At 40.7% G+C, this 18,997-nt stretch overlaps 1 protein-coding gene and 1 non-coding gene across 2 annotated transcripts; one reads left to right on the plus strand and one right to left on the minus strand.

Moving 5' to 3' along the window:
* The first annotated feature begins 11,764 nt into the window (after window positions 1–11,764).
* Window positions 11,765–11,870, plus strand: LOC122007575. Its single transcript, XR_006119045.1, has one exon. It is a non-coding gene; the product is annotated as a small nucleolar RNA R71 (small nucleolar RNA).
* Window positions 11,871–14,948: 3,078 nt separating this feature from the next.
* LOC122004504 lies at window positions 14,949–15,821 on the minus strand. The gene is made up of 2 exons (XM_042559380.1): window positions 15,495–15,821; window positions 14,949–15,317 (listed from the first exon to the last, which is right to left on the minus strand). Exons 1-2 carry the CDS (start codon window positions 15,819–15,821, stop codon window positions 14,949–14,951), a joined length of 696 nt encoding a protein of 231 aa, XP_042415314.1.
* Window positions 15,822–18,997: the final 3,176 nt, after the last annotated feature.

The following is an 18,997-nucleotide window of genomic DNA, read 5'->3' on the forward strand; positions in this document are numbered from 1 at the left end:
GGCTAATTTAAAATTTTACTGAACTAAATGCTGTAAAGTGTAACTTAGTGTTCTGGATGTACCTAGGAATTGTACACATGTTAGGGAAGACAATCTATGCCTCCCGGATGGACTGCTAGCTGTAATCAGGCACTTCAATCGATCCATAGATCGATTGGGCTGTCGGATCGATCCCGTGATCGATCCGACTTTTCATCGGCACGGAAAGATTCTCGATCGGGGCGACCGATCCATATGCCCCTCTCTCTCGTATGCCGATCGGCCACCGACCGATCCAGAGTACCGATCGGTCGTCTTAATCGACAGAGCTCACCGATCGGTCGACCGATCGCGAGCGCCGGTAGTCTCGTTAGACAATGGATCGGTCGCTGACCGATCCATAACAGGCCAACTCTCTCACGCATGGATCGGCACCGACCGATCCCACAACCCACCGATCGGTCTCAGACCGATCGTAGTTCGATTGCCCGAACTCGATTTCAAAGACTTAAAATCTCATGAGTTATACACTACATGAGAAACATTCTAATAACATAAAACTAGTATTCTAAACTTAACATGACACATAGTTCACTGGTTCATAGCATTACACAACTAAACGTGCATGAAAGTAAAACACTAAGGAGTTTTACGGTTTAAACTTGCTAAGTCCCCTAAGAATCTTTTATTCCAGTTCCTGCCACACACACCATCTCTGCATTGGCCTCCAGCTTCCTCTTCTAGTCCATTTTCCTTTTACCTGTATCTGCAGTATAAGAAAAATAGTATCTGTAAGCTAAAAAAACTTAGTAAGAAACCATCTACCTCACTAAAACATGCATACGATGCAAATATGATTTGAAATCATGCTGTTTGAAAGGATATGCTAAGTATACTGAATAAACTAACATGGCATGGCATATAAGCATACAATCATGGCATGACAACTAATTATATGAATCAATAAAGATAACTGAACTGAACATATAATAAGCTAAACTGTAGCTAAACTGATACTGAATTCAAACTCAACTAACATAACTAATTTGAGCTTTGAAAACTATTTCATAATAAGTGAAAATACATAATCATGCTGTTTGGGCCCGGCAACTGTACTTGCTGTGCGCGCATCCCTAACTAGACCCGGGTTTGCAAGTCCCGAATTTAGTAGGGTTAACTAGGTTATCTAAACCTAGGGACGACTGTGGGAGTCCAACCCAATGGATATCTGATCCAGTACAGTGCCACTGAAAATAAAATACTGAAATAGCTAATACTATTTTGCTGAGTCCAGGTTATCTGAACCTAGAACTAGGTTGTCTGAACCTAGAGGCGACTGTGCGAGCCCACCTATTGGACCGTAGTCCCATGTAAGCTGTAGTAAGGCTAACTAAGCTATTTTAAATGCTTCTATTGCATTTACTGAGTTATTAAAAATACCTAAGTTGCATTTTACTGAGCTAATCATTTAATCGAACATCTAGTGTGCTTAAACTCTCCCCTCTATTAGGGAGACTACCTCTAGGCACCCGACAACATCTAAAACCTCCAACTGAAGGGGGAAAGACGTGTCCAACCCATCCAAAGGTACTCACTAAATCCCTAAACCTGCGAGGAGGGTTAAATACACCCTATGTGTCCGAAAAATCTGCATATAACTAAACTAATGCATAGAAAACCAAACGGAAGCTACTTATACTACAGGTGAGGGGTTTCTTACATCCTGCGTGTAGTTCCTTACAAATCTGATCGCTAGGTTTCCGGTGGAGGTGATCTTCTCGACGATCCGCTCGCGTCTACGTGTTCTTCTAGTGAAGGGGAACGTCCTCGTATCGAAGATCTCGCCGTAAGAAGTTCCCTTGGCCCTTGGGGCTTGGTGTGCCGTGCGTGAGGGAGAGGAGAAGAAGGGAGAGGCGGCGGTGGTGTTGGGTCTCGGTGGAAAAGATTTTGCCGAAACAAAAATTAAAACCTAAACTTAATATCCACCTAATTAATTCCTATTTCTATTAGAGAATTAATTTAGCTAAAACAATTATAAATATAATTGTTTCTCTTTCCTTTCAGCACACCCCAGCTGGGGCCTCCTGGCTAGCCGGATTCACTTAAGTCCCGGTTCGGTCCAAGGTCACGGGTTCGATCCCCCCGCGTACACTATTTACGCGTCTAATTATTTTTGCTACTTCCGCTACTCGGAAAATTCCGTTAAAATATTCTAAAATTCCAGAAAAATAATAGAATATTTCTAAAAATAATTTGAGAATTTTCGGGCGTTACAACTCCCCATACCTTATAAAAAGTTCGTCCTCGAACTTAGAATAATTCTGGGTACTTCTGTCTCATGCTGGCTTCTGTCTCCCAAGTTGCCTCTTCTGCTGTGTGACTGTGCCAAATGACTTTGACTAATGGTACTTCCTTGCTCCGCAATTTCTTAACTGCTCGGTCTATTATCTGAATAGCTGAGGTCTTCGCGGATCTGTACCGACTGGGGCTCAATCACCTGGGTGGCATCTGGGGTATGCTTCTTCAGCATAGAGACATGAAATACGTTGTGGACAGCTGACATTTCCTGGGGTTGCTCTAGCTCATATGCTACCTTGCCCACTCTTCTGCTGATAAGATATGGTCCCACATATCTGGGACTAAGTTTGCCCTTCTTCCCAAAACGCATCACTCCCTTCATGGGAGCTACTATGAGGAACACTGTATCCCCGACTTAAAACTCTAAGGGTCTGCGTCGTGTATCAGCATAGCTTTTCTGGCGGCTCTGAGCTGTCTCTATCCTCTGGCGGATCTGCTGTATAGCTACTGTGGTATCTACTACTAGATCTGTCTGAAGTTCTAGTTCTTTCTGTTTACCACTCTCATACCAGTAGATTGGAGATCTACACCTCCGCTCATAGAGAGCCTCGTAAGGTGTCATGCCGATAGTGGCCTGATAGCTATTGTTGTATGCAAATTCTGCTAAACTCAGATATTTGCACCAACTTCCCTTAAAGTCTAGGGCACACGCTCGGAGCATATCTTCGAGTACTTGATTTACTCTCTCCGTCTGACCATCTGTCTGAGGATGGAATGTTGTGCTGAACTTTAACTTAGTGCCCAACGCTGACTGTACACACTCCCAGAAGTGTGATGTGAATCTGCTGTCTCTGTCTGAAATGATGGTTCGTGGGACTCCATATAGTCTGATGATCTCCTGGAGATACAACTGAGCTAGCTTCTCCATGGAGTAGGATATCTTGATAGCTAAGAAGTGGGCTGATTTAGTCAACCTATCGACTATTACCCAGATGGCGTCAAAACCATTCGTGGTTCTGGGCAGTCCCACTATGAAATCCATAGAGATATCCTCCCACTTCCATTCTGGAATCTGTATAGGCTGCAGGACTCCTCCTGGTCGCTGATGTTTTGCCTTGACCCTCTGACAGGTGAGGCAGATGCTAACATATCTGGCGATGTCTCGCTTCATCCCTGGCCCCAAAGGTTCTTCAAGTCTTGATACATTTTGGTGGAACTCGGATGCATCGCATAGAGTCTTGTGAGCCTCATCTAAAATCCATCTCCGTAGCTCCTCCCGATCCGGAACACGAGTCTGTCACCAAAATACAACACCCCGCCATCGGACACTCAATTCTCTCTCTGATTCTGCTAGCCCTTGCTTAATTTTCTGAATTCCAGGGTTGCTCTCTGAATATCATCAACCAAGGTAGACTCTAAGGTCATAGTAGAGAGCTGTCCAACGATGAGTTCGAGACCAAAATCTACGATCTCTTTCTGTAGGGCGGTGACATGGTCAGTAAGAGATAATAAGGTAGCACTGGATTTTCTGCTAAGTGCGTCGGCTACCTTATTGGCTTTCCCTAGATGGTAGAGGATGTCTATATCGTAGTCTTTGACCAGCTCAAGCCATCTGCGCTGTCGCATGTTCAGATCCTTCTGAGTGAAGAAGTACTTCAGACTCTGATGATCTGTATACACTCTGCACTGAGCTCCATATAAGTAATGTCTCCAAATTTTGAGAGCGAACACTACTGCTGCAAGCTCAAGGTCATGAGTAGGGTAATTCTTCTCATAATCCTTGAGTTGTCTGGAGGCATAGGCGATCACCTTGCCGTTTTGCATCAGTACTGCTCCTAGTCCCAACTTAGAGGCATCACTATAGATGTCAAAGCTGCTGGTGTTGTCTGGTAGAGCCAAAATGGGAGCACTGGTCAATCTCCTTTTTAGCTCACTGAAGCTGTTCTCACAGTCCTCCGTCCACTTATTCTTTCTGGTAAGAGCTGTCAGTGGGGAGGCTATCCTGGAGAAGTCCTCTACAAACTTTCTGTAATATCCTGCTAATCCCAGAAAGCTCTTGATTTCACTGGCGTTCTTAGGTCTCTTCCAGTTACTTACTGCTTCTATCTTGCTGGGATCTACCATGATACCATCCTTTGAGATGATGTGACCCAGGAAGGACACCTGACCTAGCCAAAATTCACACTTCGTGAACTTGGCGTATAGCTGGTTCTGCTGAAGGGTCTGCAATACTAGTTTCAGGTGCTCTGTGTGTTCTTCCTGAGTTCCTGAGTAGATAAGAATGTCATCGATAAGAATGTTAGATAATAATCTTTGTATATGCAGTGTCGTTCACCGTAAAATTAATCTCCAGCATATTTCCTTGCAAGACGTTGTTGAATATGAAGATTCATATAACACGTTAATATCATTACGTGAACTGGCAACCCCAAAGAATGCATGTCATATCCACAAGTCATGAGACGCGACCGCTTCAAGTACAATTGTTGGTGACTCATGTCCCCTTGTAAATTGACCTTTCCAAGCAACTGGATAATTTTTCCATTTTCAGTGCATACAATCAAGGCTACCTAACATGCTAGGGAAGACATGTCTCTCATCATGCATTTGAAGAAGACGTTGAACATCATCAGTATTTGGCCTTCTCAAGTACCTATCACCAAATATTTCAACCACGTATTCGGAGAACTTGAAAAGACACCTGATGACAGTTGATTCACCCATATGTAGGTACTCGTCAAGATGATCGGCAGGAACTCAGTAAGCTAGTTGACGAATCTCAGCGGTGCATTGTTGTAGTGGTGACAACCCTTTTCTTCTCACAACATCGTCCCTATGTTGAAAAAAATACTGAATGATTCTCTAATGCATTCACTATGCAGAGGATAACTGTTACGCTCCGCAAGTGTACGGAAATGTCGCAAGTAATATAAAAGATTATCGTATCCACAGGGACTGGAATAAGCACTAGAAATGCCTCAATGCGAATTAGCTAAACAACTATCCAATTATTTCAAATGCAAAGTGAAGGTAAACAAATCTAATATTAAAGATCAACAAACAAGAGTTTAGTGTTTTGGGTTATGATAAGGGGAGATTCTAGAAGTTTCGGTTTCTTTGTAAGATTTCTTGAATGTAAATGGTTCACCAATTCTTATCCCTCAATTGTCAAACACTTGTAGAAAGTTGCCGGTTCTCTCTTGCAATAGATAATCGGCTAAGGACTGAGAAATGTATCTAAATATGATCAATTAGACGTGAACCTACGTTGTCCTTACACAGAAGCGCACCTATTACTATGCCTTCCTCGAATATCAACATAGAAGCCCACAACTTATTAATCTATCAAGATACAAGAAACTAATCACAAGATCCATCCTACTCTCTTGAATATTCCTATTTCCTCTTCAAGATTATCTCTCAAACGTCCTTACACGGGCTTGCACCTGTCACGTGGATTCCTCGGATGATCGAGTGAGAGTTTATCTTTACTAAGTCCACAAGAAATCCAAACAATCAATCAAGAATGAGAATTAAGCACAAATCACCATTAATAATTCAAGATCTAATTGATACAAGCAAGACAATGTCATTGAAACAAGAAATTGGCAAATCCATAAGAGATTACATCAATCCATCATACAAATACTCCCTTAATCCTAGAATACAAGATCTACTCCATGAATCGAGGAAGAATACCCGAAGAAATAAAGATTACAAGCATTTCTTAAATCCCCAATCCAAGAAACCAAGAAAAGGGGGAAAGAGAAAACTTATCTACGAAGAAGCCTCGTCTTCGGATCCAATCCTCGCTCCGGAGTCGAAATCGTCAAGAACTCCCCTCGAATCACCCAGAAATCCTCCCAAGAATGGGAGGATACCACCAAATCTTGCCTTCTCCCAAAGGGGAAGAGATCCCCTTTCAATTCATGAAGGAGGGTTTAAATAGAGGAGGAAATCGGGCGCCACACGGCCTGATGACACCGCTGTGAGATTCACACGCCATGCCCAGCTTCCTTCTCCGCAAAGTCGCACGCCATGTGACTCACACGCCAGACCCTTCTCTCTCGGAAATACTACACTGGTAGGTGCACACGGCCACCACCGCTGGCCTTTGAAACCACACGCTACTGTAGATTTACACGGAATGTAAGGCATCCGCCTAATTTCTTCAAATCAGACACTGCAGGAGATTCACACGCCATGTCCTCTTCCCTTCCTGTTAAAACTACACGGTCGTGTGTCGTACACGCCTGATGCTCTCTCCTTCAATTCCTTCCAAGCTTGTCCGAGGACGCATAATCTTCACCAATTTCGACTCCGTATAGAAAATGCACAAAAAGCAGATCTCCGAACCAAAAGAGTAAATATGCTAAAAGGAAAGCTGGAAGTATAAAAATGCATAGATCAAGCATGCTCAAAGTATGTAAATGTGCGTAAAAACATGCATAAAAGAATATATAATCTACGGACATCACACCCCCAGACTTAAACCTTTGCTTGTCCTCAAGCAAAATGCTGCAGTCTAAATTCATATTTTCTATAACACATTCATAAAACCTAGTGCACTTTCCTAACTCTATCAAAAAGTTTCATTAACAAGCGTGATCATGGAAACAAGTAAAGTATGGTTCAAGCATAAGAATCTTGTGCACAGTGTAAAAGTAACTCAACACCCTTCAAGTCTCAATCCATGTCCTAGTCAAGTCGTCATCAAATTTGAATTCCTAATGTTTCCAGTGAAAGACAAGTAACCAGTGATAGGCACTTACTCACCATTCACTTGGTTCATATTTCTCAACTAACCCAAGGTCTCAAAGGTGTGCTCAATCTCAAGGGAAGCTAGGCAGTCATTTCCCCAGTAACCTAACTCGGTCTCAAAGGGGTGACTTGCTAGATTCCACTCATGACAACTGTTTTTTATATCCCTTATTATTTTTTTTTATAAGTGTTTGCATTGTGCAAAACTTATTCACAAATATACTTTTAGCACACATGTTGGGATATTTTGATTTTTCCAAATGAGCTTTAATGATTTGAGCCACATCCAGTAACCAAAATAAAAGTTGAGAAATCACCATGGAAACCAAGTACTAAGCAAACAAGATGAATCATGACTATTTCAATGACATCAACTATTCAAGCATCAAGCACAAGTGTAGTGAAGATAAAATCCTTAAGGTTGAACCAAAACTAAAACTCATCACCATAAGATTCTTAGCTTATTAATGCTTCCCAAGATAGAAAAAAGAACTACACAAAGTTTACTACTAGCATCATTCGAACATCATGAATCAATGCAATAATCGTGCTAACATTTCACTTGAATCCAAGAAAGCATATAAGTGAAGATTGATGTTCTCAAAAAAAATTTTGCCATGATTATTTCAAAAACAAGCAAAATAAAGCAACAAGCAATGAAAATATGAACCAACATGAAAAACTAACAAAACCTAAAAACTGAAAACCAAACTAAACAGTACATGACACCTCCCCAGACTTAAACTTTTCATCGTCCCGATGAAATCAATATGGTGGAGGAGGTGGACGAGGGAAAGGAGGTCTACGACGTGGTTGGCCAATAGGAAAACTAGGAAAACCTGGAATCTCACCCAAGGATCTATGATACTCATATAAAGCATCTACTTGTTGGCTAGTAAGCATCATGCTCTGCATAAAATCTCTCATCCTAGCCTGATCAGTATCATAATCCTGCACAAACTCAGCCACTTGACCTTGAAAATTCCTCGTAAACTGAGAATGATTTTGTACCTCCCTAAACTAATCATCAGATAAAGAGAAGCGCCCCTCCAACATTTTTCGTTGGGCATCTTGCTTCTCATGAAGTGATTCTAAAGACGTACGAAAATCTGAAAAATCAAACCTAGAAGATCCCGTGCCATATGCAAAAGAATGCCTAGCAGACTCCATAAAACTAGAAGGCTGCGGGTGTCCAGATGACGAGGGCTCATGATGTGGCTCAGTGTCTCCAGGTATAGAAGGGTTATCCTCAAAATCTAACTCAGAAATTATCCAATTAGCCGGGTTACGAATAGTAGTTCGTTCAGGAAAAGGAAGGGGTAAAGGAGAACCACTCCTCCTAGGAAACGCGAAACCATTTTCATCCCGAACGATCATTTTCATAGCAAGACATGCATCAATGTCAATCATGTCATTACCATGAATTATTTCCAACCCATCAACATCAAGATTTAAATTATAAGCTACTCGGGTAATCAAACCACCAAAAACAATTGATCCCGATGATGCCCTAGCAGATCTAATAAGGTTTGAACAAAATGAAAACCATAATCAAATTCAACCTTATAAAGCATAGCCCATAAAGCATAAAGCTCTATCTTTTTAACCACCCCATCACTCTCTCCCCTACCAAAAATAGTTTTACTCATGACTCTATGTAGATACCTAAAGATGGGGTTTTACATATGGGAGGCCTTAGCTCTTGAAGGCTCATAAGGTTGATCTAACACAGTTATTGCATTCCAAAAATGATTCCAATTAAACCTTGGATCAAACCTACGAGGGCTACCGGTGGTTAATCCAAAACAAGAATTAAAGTCACTAAATGCCCATAGAAATTCTTGATTCATTAGCCTAAATGAGATTTTTCCAAAATAATCATCTTCATTAGTAAAATGGACATCCAATGAACTTAAAAATTCCAAAACAAGACGAGGATATGTAGGCAAATGTGTGTACATAATATCACTCCAATCCAAAAACCCAATCATCAAATCTACATCTTCCCTAATTCCAAGCATATCAAGAACAGTTGGGTCCATATATCTAGTACACACTATCTTTCTATTGACAAGAATTGCAAGTCTAGTTACTTGATCATCATTTCTAAACACAATATTGAATTCATTGTCATTACCTTCGTTGCGTGAAGTCCTTTTGCCTTTGCCCTTCACTGGTTGTTTTCCTTTGTCCCTTGATGGCTCCTTCTCTTTGTCTCCACTGGATCCACCACCTCCTTTGCGAAGTTTCTTCAAAATGTTGGACATCTTGATGAGTTTAGATAGGGGAAGAATTATCTAGGGTTGGAAAAATGAAACTCAAAGAACAAAACTTCAAAGAGCAAAGATCTTAGGTTAGGAGAATAAAAAGTCCAAGTCTTAGAGAGGAGGAGAATCCGGATCTAAGAGATCTTGAGAGATTAGAGAGAAGTTTTTAAGAGATTGGGAGAGAAAGAGATGTTTTGGAGAGTTGGGGGTGTGCAGAACACGGCCAAGATCTGGCCGTGTAAGGTGGAAAGAAGACTTTAATAACTCTCCTACACGGGCCGTGCAGATCCACACGGCCTCCCCCTCTTCCTTCTCTGGATTCTTCGCACGGCCGTGTCTGGGACACGGCCTCTCCATCTTTCTTCTCGGGATTCTTTACACGGCCGTGTTTGAGACACGGCCTAGACCTTTTTCTCCTCGGGAGATCCTACACGGCCGTGTCTGGATGACACGGCCCAAGCACTTCCCTTCTCTGCAACCTTTGCCTGGCCGTGTATAGCACACGGCCGGGCTCTGTTTTGCACCTAACCTGAAAACAAAATCAAAAGAATGCATCAAACTAAAAGAAATTAAAATACAAATCAAAACTAACTAAAAGAACCCTTGGGTTGCCTCCCAAGAAGCGCTTGTTTAAGGTCTTTAGCTCGACCAAACTTGATCATTCACTTCTTTTCCTCGCCCTTGGAGGACAGATATACTTTTCATTTTTGTTGGGAGATCTTCTCCCAACATCTTCCACCACATTGTCTCCTTCGTTTGGTGGCCTTCCATGAGGATGGAAATTCCATTCCTCAAGTTTATAAATGCTTGTCCTGCTACAAGCATTTAAAAGAGACGAGACATGGTTAGAGATATTAGATAAATCATATTCCAACCTTTCCTTACCAATTACCAAAGAAAGCTTATGATTTTTGACATCAATTATAGCTCCAGCTGTAGCAAGGAAAGGTCTTCCTAATATGATAGGAATCCTGGGGTCCTCTTCCATGTCCAACACGACAAAATATGTGGGAATAACATTCCCATCCACCTCTACTGGCACATCTTCTATAATACCCAAAGGGTACCTGCAGGAATGATCGGCAAGTTGAAGTGCCATAGTAGTAAGTTTAATGTTTTTGAGACCTAATTTATTACAAATTGAATAGGGAATGAGGCTAACACTTGCCCCCAAATCACAAAAAGCTTTTTCAAAAAATTCTTTTCCTATGTTGCAAGGAATATAAAAGCTCCCTGGGTCCTTTAGTTTTGGGGAAGTGTTCTTCTCCAAAATAGCACTACATTCCTCACTAAGCGCAATTGTCTCAACCTCTCCTCTTCTTCTCTTGTTTGACATGAGATCCTTCAGGAATTTGGCAAATCTAGGCATTTGAAGAATAGCATCAATAAGAGGTACCTCTACACAAATTTCCTTAACTTTTTCTAAAAACTTGCCAAATTCTTCATCTTTCTTGAGCATTGTAAGTCTCTGAGGAAAAGGGACAGCTTTGCTCTGATGGTTCAGTGGAAGAGTCTCTTCAACCTCAATGGTACTCTCCTCATTAGCTTGAATCTGATTTGGTATAAGAGGAGAGAGCTCTTCTTCTTTTTGTATCCCTTTTGAAGCGGTCACTTGGGAGTCTCCCAAGATCCGTCCGCTCCTAAGCTCAATTCTATTGCAATGCTCCATAGGATTCACATCAGGTTTTCCTGGAAGTTGTCCTGGTGCTCTGGATGATGAGGAAGCTAGTTGGGCAATTTGACTATCCTGGATCTTTTGATGCTTTTCAGAATTATCCATTCTCTGAATGAGCTTTGCTAAATCTTGCTTCATTTCATTCTGACTTGAGATAATTTCTTCAAGCATCTTTTCAATATTTGACTTTGGTAAGCCTTGAGAAGATAGATGTTGAAAATTTTGTTGCCCAGCTTGAAAATTTGGTCTTGCCCCCATAGATGGTCCTTGATCTTGATTATTTCTGTAAGAAAAATTGGGATGGCTCTTCCATCCAGGGTTATAAGTATTTGAGTATGGGTTGTTCTGCCTTTGATTGTAACTCATGATTGCATCACATTGTTCCAGTTGATTGATTTGTGCAGTGATAGCTCCCAATGGACATGAGTCATTTGAGTGCTCTGAACTCCCACATACTTCACAAGATGTACTAATAGCATTGACCATATTATCACTAGTCCCCATATTCTCAAATTTCTTTGTAAGAGCGTCCAATTTTGCAGACAAAAGAGTAACTGCATCTACATCAAACTTCGCTAATGCTTTAATTGTTGGGTTTACAGAAGAATAGCCACCACTTCTTTCATTTGCCCATTGATGATGATTTTGTGCTACACTGTCAATAATTTCTTCAGCTTCATCTAAACTTTTATTCATAAGTGCCCCTCCAGCAGCTGAATCAAGGGACACTTTGGTATGATAGTTGATACCATTATAAAAAGTGTGCAACACTAACCATCTTTCCAACCCATGATGTGGGCATTGTCTGAGCATACTATTATATCTATCCCATGCTTCAAAAAGAGATTCTGAGTCAGTTTGCTTGAAGCTTGCAATTAAATTCCTCATATGAGCTGTTTTGCTTGGTGGATAGAATTTATCAAGAAACTGTTGCTCACACTGCTCCCAAGTGGTGATGCTATTAGGGGCCAAAGAATTCAGCCATTGCTTTGCCCTATCTCTTAAAGAAAACCCAAATAATAATAATCTAACTGCTTCTGAAGGAACTCCATTCATTTTCATGGTACCACATATTTCATAAAAGACCTCTAAGTGTTGATTGGGGTCTTCATGAGGTCCTCCACCAAATTGGTTCTCTTGCATATAGATATAATTGCGGGTTTGATCTCAAAGTTATTAGCTTCCACTGAAGGTCTTGAAATACTAGATCGAAAACCTCTTGAATAAGGTGCTGCATAATCCTTGAGTAGTCTATTCGCCATGTTCAAATGTTCTTGTTCTTCAATTTGCCTTTGCAAAATTCTTCTTTTATGGAAAGTTCTGTCAATCTCAGGGTCAAAAGGAAAGAATTCCCCTGCAAAGTTAGATCTTCGCATACACAAGAACAAGATAGCAAATGACAATTTAACAGAAAAAGAAAAAAAATAAAAGAATCAAAAATGTAGAATTGAATTTGTACAAAAAGAATTAACAAGAAGTAAAAGTTATACAAGAAAGTAAAAACAGAAATCTAATGATTAGTTACAACTATGCAATATGAAAGGAAAACAAATGTTATGTTTAGTCTAACTCAATTGATAATTCCTAATGTTATAGCGCAGTCCCCGGCAACGGCGCCAAAAACTTGTTACGCTCCGCAAGTGTACGGAAATGTCGCAAGTAATATAAAAGATTATCGTATCCATAGGGACTGGAATAAGCACTAGAAATGCCTCAATGTGAATTAGCTAAACAACTATCCAATTGTTTCAAATGCAAAGTGAAGGTAAACAAATCTAATATTAAAGATCAACAAACAAGAGTTTAGTGTTTTGGGTTATGATAAGGGGAGATTCTAGGAGTTTCGATTTCTTTGTAAGATTTCTTGAATGTAAATGGTTCACCAATTCTTATCCCTCAATTGCCAAACACTTGTAGAAAGTTGTCGGTTCTCTCTTGCAATAGATAACCGGCTAAGGACTGAGAAATGTATCTAAATATGATCAATTAGACGTGAACCTACGTTGTCCTTACACAGAAGCGCACCTATTACTATGCCTTCCTCGAATATCAACATAGAAGCCCACAACTTATTAATCTATCAAGATACAAGAAACTAATCACAAGATCCATCCTACTCTCTTGAATATTCCTATTTCCTCTTCAAGATTATCTCTCAAACGTCCTTACACGGGCTTGCACCTGTCACGTGGATCCCTCGGATGATCGAGTGAGAGTTTATCTTTACTAAGTCCACAAGAAATCCAAACAATCAATCAAGAATGAGAATTAAGCACAAATCACCATTAATCATTCAAGATCTAATTGATACAAGCAAGACAATGTCATTGAAACAAGAAATTGGCAAATCCATAAGAGATTACATCAATCCATCATACAAATACTCCCTTAATCCTAGAATACAAGATCTACTCCATGAATCGAGGAAGAATACCTGAAGAAATAAAGATTACAAGCATTTCTTAAATCCCCAATCCAAGAAACAAAGAAAAGGGGGAAAGAGAAAACTTATCTACAAAGAAGCCTCGTCTTCGGATCCAATCCTCGCTCCGGAGTCGAAATCGTCAAGAACTCCCCTCGAATCGCCCAAAAATCCTCCCAAGAATGGGAGGATACCACCAAATCTTGCCTTCTCCCAAAGGGGAAGAGATCCCCTTTCAATTCATGAAGGAGGGTTTAAATAGAGGAGGAAATCGGGCGCCACACGGCCCCATGACACGGCCGTGTGAGATTCACACGGCCATGTCCAGTTCCTTCTCTTCCAAAACTGCACGGCCGTGTGACTCACACGGCCAAGACCCTTCTGTTCTCTGGCAATGCTACACGGCCGTGTGGTGCACACGGCCACCACCTGCTTGGCCTCTGGAAACCTCACACGGCCGTGTAGATCTACACGGAAATGTAAGGCATCTGCTCTAATTTCTTCAAATCAGGACACGGCCGTGTGAGATTCACACGGCCATGTCCTCTTCCCTTCCTGTTAAAACTACACGGCCGTGTGTCGTACACGGCCTGATGCTCTCTCCCTTCAATTCCTTCCAAGCTTGTCCAAGGACGCATAATCTTCACCAATTTCGACTCCTGTGTACAGAAAATGCACAAAAAGCAGATCTCCGAACCAAAAGAGTAAATATGCTAAAAGGAAAGCTGGAAGTATAAAAATGCATAGATCAAGCATGCTCAAAGTATGTAAATGTGCGTAAAAACATGCATAAAAGAGTATATAATCTAGCACATCAATAACTCTCTTCGCATTTGAAATCGTCTTCGAAATATTTCATCGTGATATACCGGGTTTATAAAGAAATAATCATTGACGAGCCTCTCATACCCGGCTTCACGATTTCTTTAGACGAACCTTCTTCTGCGTGTGTCCCTCCTCTGATATGCTTCCATAAGTTGTTGGTGTTGTTGAAGAACCAATAACATAAGTTCTTCACCCGGATCATAAGCTTGCGCATCGATTTCAACATGGACTTCGTCTTCGCTTGTCGAGCTATAATTTGAGCTAGAGCTGCCTGTAGAATGAGACATATTTGGAGGAAAGACGTTTTAGTATATGTGTTTGAGAAATGGTATGATATTCGAATGAAAATCTCATAGCACAATGTGTTTATATATATTGTTTTTCTCATGCAATGGCTAGTTTGCAACATCGCATTGCAACGGCTAATTTGTAATGGTTAGTTTGCAATGGCTAGTTTGTAACGTCTAATTTACAACGGCTAGTTTTGAACGGCTAGTTGCAACAGCTAGTTTCCAAGGCTAGTTTATAACGATTATTTTGTAAAATTATAATAATTAAAAATCACATTAATCGAAATGAGAAATATAATAATTAAAAATTACAATTATTTGAAAATATAATAATACTAGAAAATGAACGTTGAGTAAATAATTTAGATATTACATCTAGACCTAATATCCTGGCATAGGCATTCATGTATGATAATATGCTCCTTTGTCATCTACGAGGTGTCTTTGTTCAATATTTTGTACTCCTTCAACTTCAAGCGACGATTCTTAGCTTCAGATTTGGACAAGGCAGCTTTTGCCTTAATATCCTGTACTTCGAGTTGTTTTTGTTTCAAATCGACTTCAGACTTCTTCACGCTTGTACACTCAGTGAACTTTGTGATAATATTATTGTAGTTTACTATCAGATCCTCAATGGTCAATTTTACTTTGTTTTTTTCCTTTCTTTTTGCTGCCTTTTGTCCCATTGGGCGAGTATCTTCATCATCTAGGTCTATACTCACATCTTGGTTGGAGGAGGTGTTGCTTGTTCCCGACTCTGAGGTCCTCATCTTCTTTGTGGCCACAAAGTGATCAGTAGACTGTGGAGTAAATATTGGATGGTCTTTGACAATTCTCCAAACATGTTTGAGATTGAATGCAACGTCATTATTTTTTGATCAATATTTTTCGTACGCAAACCTCAATATATTTTTGTCACTATGACCACTTCGATATGAACTATAAATACTATGGTAATTTGCATTGAATTGATATACCTTCTTTTGGATTGTATTGTGCCAATGTGACCGTATAATATTTGCACTTCTGGTGTTTGAACCTAGGGGAAGATTCTCATTATAGTAGCTTGCAACACATCCCCAAAAAGCATCCGCCTTTTGATCATTGCCGATTATTGGATCATCACTGATAGTGGCAAAACTTCTCGCTAAGACCTCGTCTTCAACCTTTGTCCAACTTGAATACTTTCTTGTACCCTCAACATTTGAAACCACTTTTTCTAAATTGACCACTTCAATTGAGGATTCACGGTCAGAAAGTTGAGCCTCCGAGACAAAAGTCAGAGTTGTAGGTTCATTCGACATCGAAGGAGTAAAAGACATACCAGTTGTGTGCGGGGATATCCATGACCAACCGACGGCGTGAAATATGGATGACTCATGTTTTCCCAATATTCGGCTGAAAGCGGTTGATATGAACCTCGAGGGGCATAATTCGAATGATTCATAGAATTTCCAAAACCTTGGAAATTTTGAAGATTTTATGGAGGAAATGGCATATTTAGAAATGGATGTGGGTATTGATAATTTGGTGAAATTTGTGGATTTAGGGAAGATGAATATTCTTGTGAGTTGTTTGTAGAATTAAAAAAATGTCCTATTATTTTCATCCATTTCGGATAGAAAATAAGATGGTAGGAACTTAAAAAAATAGATGAGGAGAATATTTAGAGAGTAGAATTGAAAGAGTAGTGAGTTGAAATGAAAATATGTGTACATATTAATGGATATTTATAGATAAAATTTTGAACTAGCCGTTAAAAAATAGCCATTAAAAAACTACCGTTTTATTTAATTTTTAATTTTAAAATTTATAAATTTTTTAATAAATAATTTTTTAAAAAAAATTATACACATGGGTGGGCTAGCCCTGGCCCACCCTATGCATGCTTGAACGCGTTCAAGCAGAGGGGTGTTATAACACCCCTCCACAACGCTAAATTAAATACATAGTATTATTATTACATGACATTAATGCCGCATTGCAAATGGCCTAAACCCTATTTCATTAATCACTTTTATATATATATATATATATATAGATAAAAATACATATCTCTATATATATATTTCAATATATAAATATATATATCTCTTATTGGGTTTAGATCAAATCCAAATCTATATCCTGTAACCCACAATTGGAAAGTCCAAGTGTGATCTTGGCAAAGAGTGTAAGTCCAAGCATGTGGTCTTGGCAAGGTAAGTCCTGGTATGACTTGGCAAGGAAGACCCGACAACTAGGATGAGGCCGAAGGAAGCTCCTGAAGGCAAGGTGTGAAGGATGGGGAGATATCCGAGTGACACAAGGCTGATGGAGGAGGCTAGAAGGCTAGTTCGAGGTTGGTCGGGTGTGGCCAAATGTTAGGCATGGAGATCCAACAGGTCACGGTTGATCGAAAGTTGGGTTTGGGACTTTGGACTTGAGTTTGAGTCAAGTTCAGTGTAAAATACCGAAAATAGGCGAATATTAATAAGGGAATTTTCCGTAATTTTTCGAGAATTTTTTGGAGCTCGTATGGACGAGGCAAAGGGGATAAAAACGGGGCCCGGAAAAGCCTGTTTAGGCTACCCCATTTTAACGAGGAAAAGTTTTCTTTTCCTTTTTATTTGTTTTTCTTCTTTTCTTTTTCTTCCTCGCCGAAACCACCACCCCCCTCCCCCACGCGCCCTCTTCTTTTCCCCGACGGTTGAGCCCTAACCGCCCCGGCGGTTTCTTCTTCCTCCTCTCATTTTATTTCTTCTTCTCGATCGCGTCGCGCCTCTGCCGATCCACCTCCGCCGGCATTCGAGCCCTAGGTTTTTCCTTTCTTCTCCGATCGACGCCAACAGCCACCAGCCGACCTCATCGTGCCATTGCCGATCCACCACAGGCGCACTGTTGCCCTAGCCACTTCCACCGGCCGCCAGGTCCGACCAGTGCTACCGTCGCCGAACCCTAGCACCGATTGCTGAGCAGTGCCGGCCGACCAATTTCTCCTCAGCCCTAGCAGCCGACCTCCCTTCCGGCATCCCATCTTTGGTCGTAGATACAAAAGGGGGCTTCCAGCAACCATCTGTCATGCCTTAGACTCCACTGACGGGTCTTCCTTCTTCGCCACCAGTCGTCGGCAGAGAGGAAACAAGGGGTAACGAGTAGGTAAAGCATGTTAGGTATTTCGATTTTGATTTGGGAACATGGTTTGGTAGGAAATTGTTGATTTGGTTTGCTTGTATTGTTTACAGCAGCCAACAGCCCTTAGCGACGCAATTCCAGCTATCAACTCTTTGATTCCAGTTCAAAACAGTGGCTGTGAATTTAGGTAAGGGGTGGGAATCTTGGTACGTATTGAGATGATGTGGTCTATGGATTAAGCATTTGCTTAGTTGTAGATCATAGTGTACTTGATTTTGTTAGATGATTATTCATGTGTCGGTTGATTAGGTTTATGTGTTTTTGAAATTAGGGTTTTGCCCTAATTTAGGGTTAAAGAATTTATTTAGTTATTTATAGGAATTTAGCTAAATAATCGAATATCTATTGGATACAGGACTTTGACGCAAGACGAGTATCTCGATGTCGAATTTGGATATTCCTATTGGAGGCGGGTACTTCTGACTTTATGTCGTTTGATATGCATAGTAGTGAATTTAACAAATTGCATTAATTATGTTTCTTATCTATTTCGGTTAGTCACTACCCGATACTTGTTACATGCTTGGTTGATACTTGTTTTGCATCTCATGTTATTTCTTACCTGCTTATACATGCTTATAGTGGGTAGTGATATACCATGCTTCACCATGTTCAGGACCTAGGTTTTATACCTTATCTTATCTGTGTACCTTTGATTTGTTTCTTTGACCTAAGGTGCACCTTCTATATATATATATATATATATATATGAATTAGCTCAGGATATTTCCATGGTTAGTGTCATGCACCATTCGCATGATTGCATGCTGTGCGATGTTTCGCTCTATTATTGTTGAGCACATCGCCAGTTACATGGATCTGCACACACCACCACTCATGGGTTAGTGGTCGATTCAGGCAGAGTGTGTTGCAGCAGGGACTTTGTTTGGCTTCGTTAGTCCGCTCATGGGTAGTGTGACGCAGCGTGGTAGCCGGCAGAGATTCCTCCCTATCATCGTGTACCGAGAGATGAGAGCATTGCACTCCCCCATTATGATTTGGGGTAGGAGGATAGGTGTACTCTGACAGCATCCCATCCACTCGGTCACTCATCAGGAGCAGTGACGACAGAGTGCACGGTTGTCACAACACTACCCATTCGGTCTCACCATTGTGTGTGAGATGGTTGACTGGCGTCAGGGGTGACCAGGACGCATCATTGGCATCATATTCATTGATGCATTTATTTCTTGTGATTGTGTTTGCTGCATTTATTTGCTGCATTTTGGTTGGATGGCCATGCCTGACATGCATACAGGATTTCTATACCTCTCGAACTGTTTATCCTTGTACCAGGTCCTGGTTA

The sequence above is a fragment of the Zingiber officinale genome, chromosome 7B, assembly GCF_018446385.1.
Source record: "Zingiber officinale cultivar Zhangliang chromosome 7B, Zo_v1.1, whole genome shotgun sequence".
NCBI classification, from domain to species: domain Eukaryota; kingdom Viridiplantae; phylum Streptophyta; class Magnoliopsida; order Zingiberales; family Zingiberaceae; genus Zingiber; species Zingiber officinale.

What these genes read in the sequence shown, in the direction of transcription:
- LOC122004504 (XM_042559380.1), bottom strand. Translation starts at nt 15,821, where the DNA reads ATGTCGAATGAACCTACAACTCTGACTTTTGTCTCGGAGGCTCAACTT. An exon ending in ACAATACAATCCAAAAGAAG is followed by an intron (nt 15,318 to 15,494) that starts GTATATCAATTC and finishes TTTACTCCACAG; the next exon opens with TCTACTGATCACTTTGTGGC.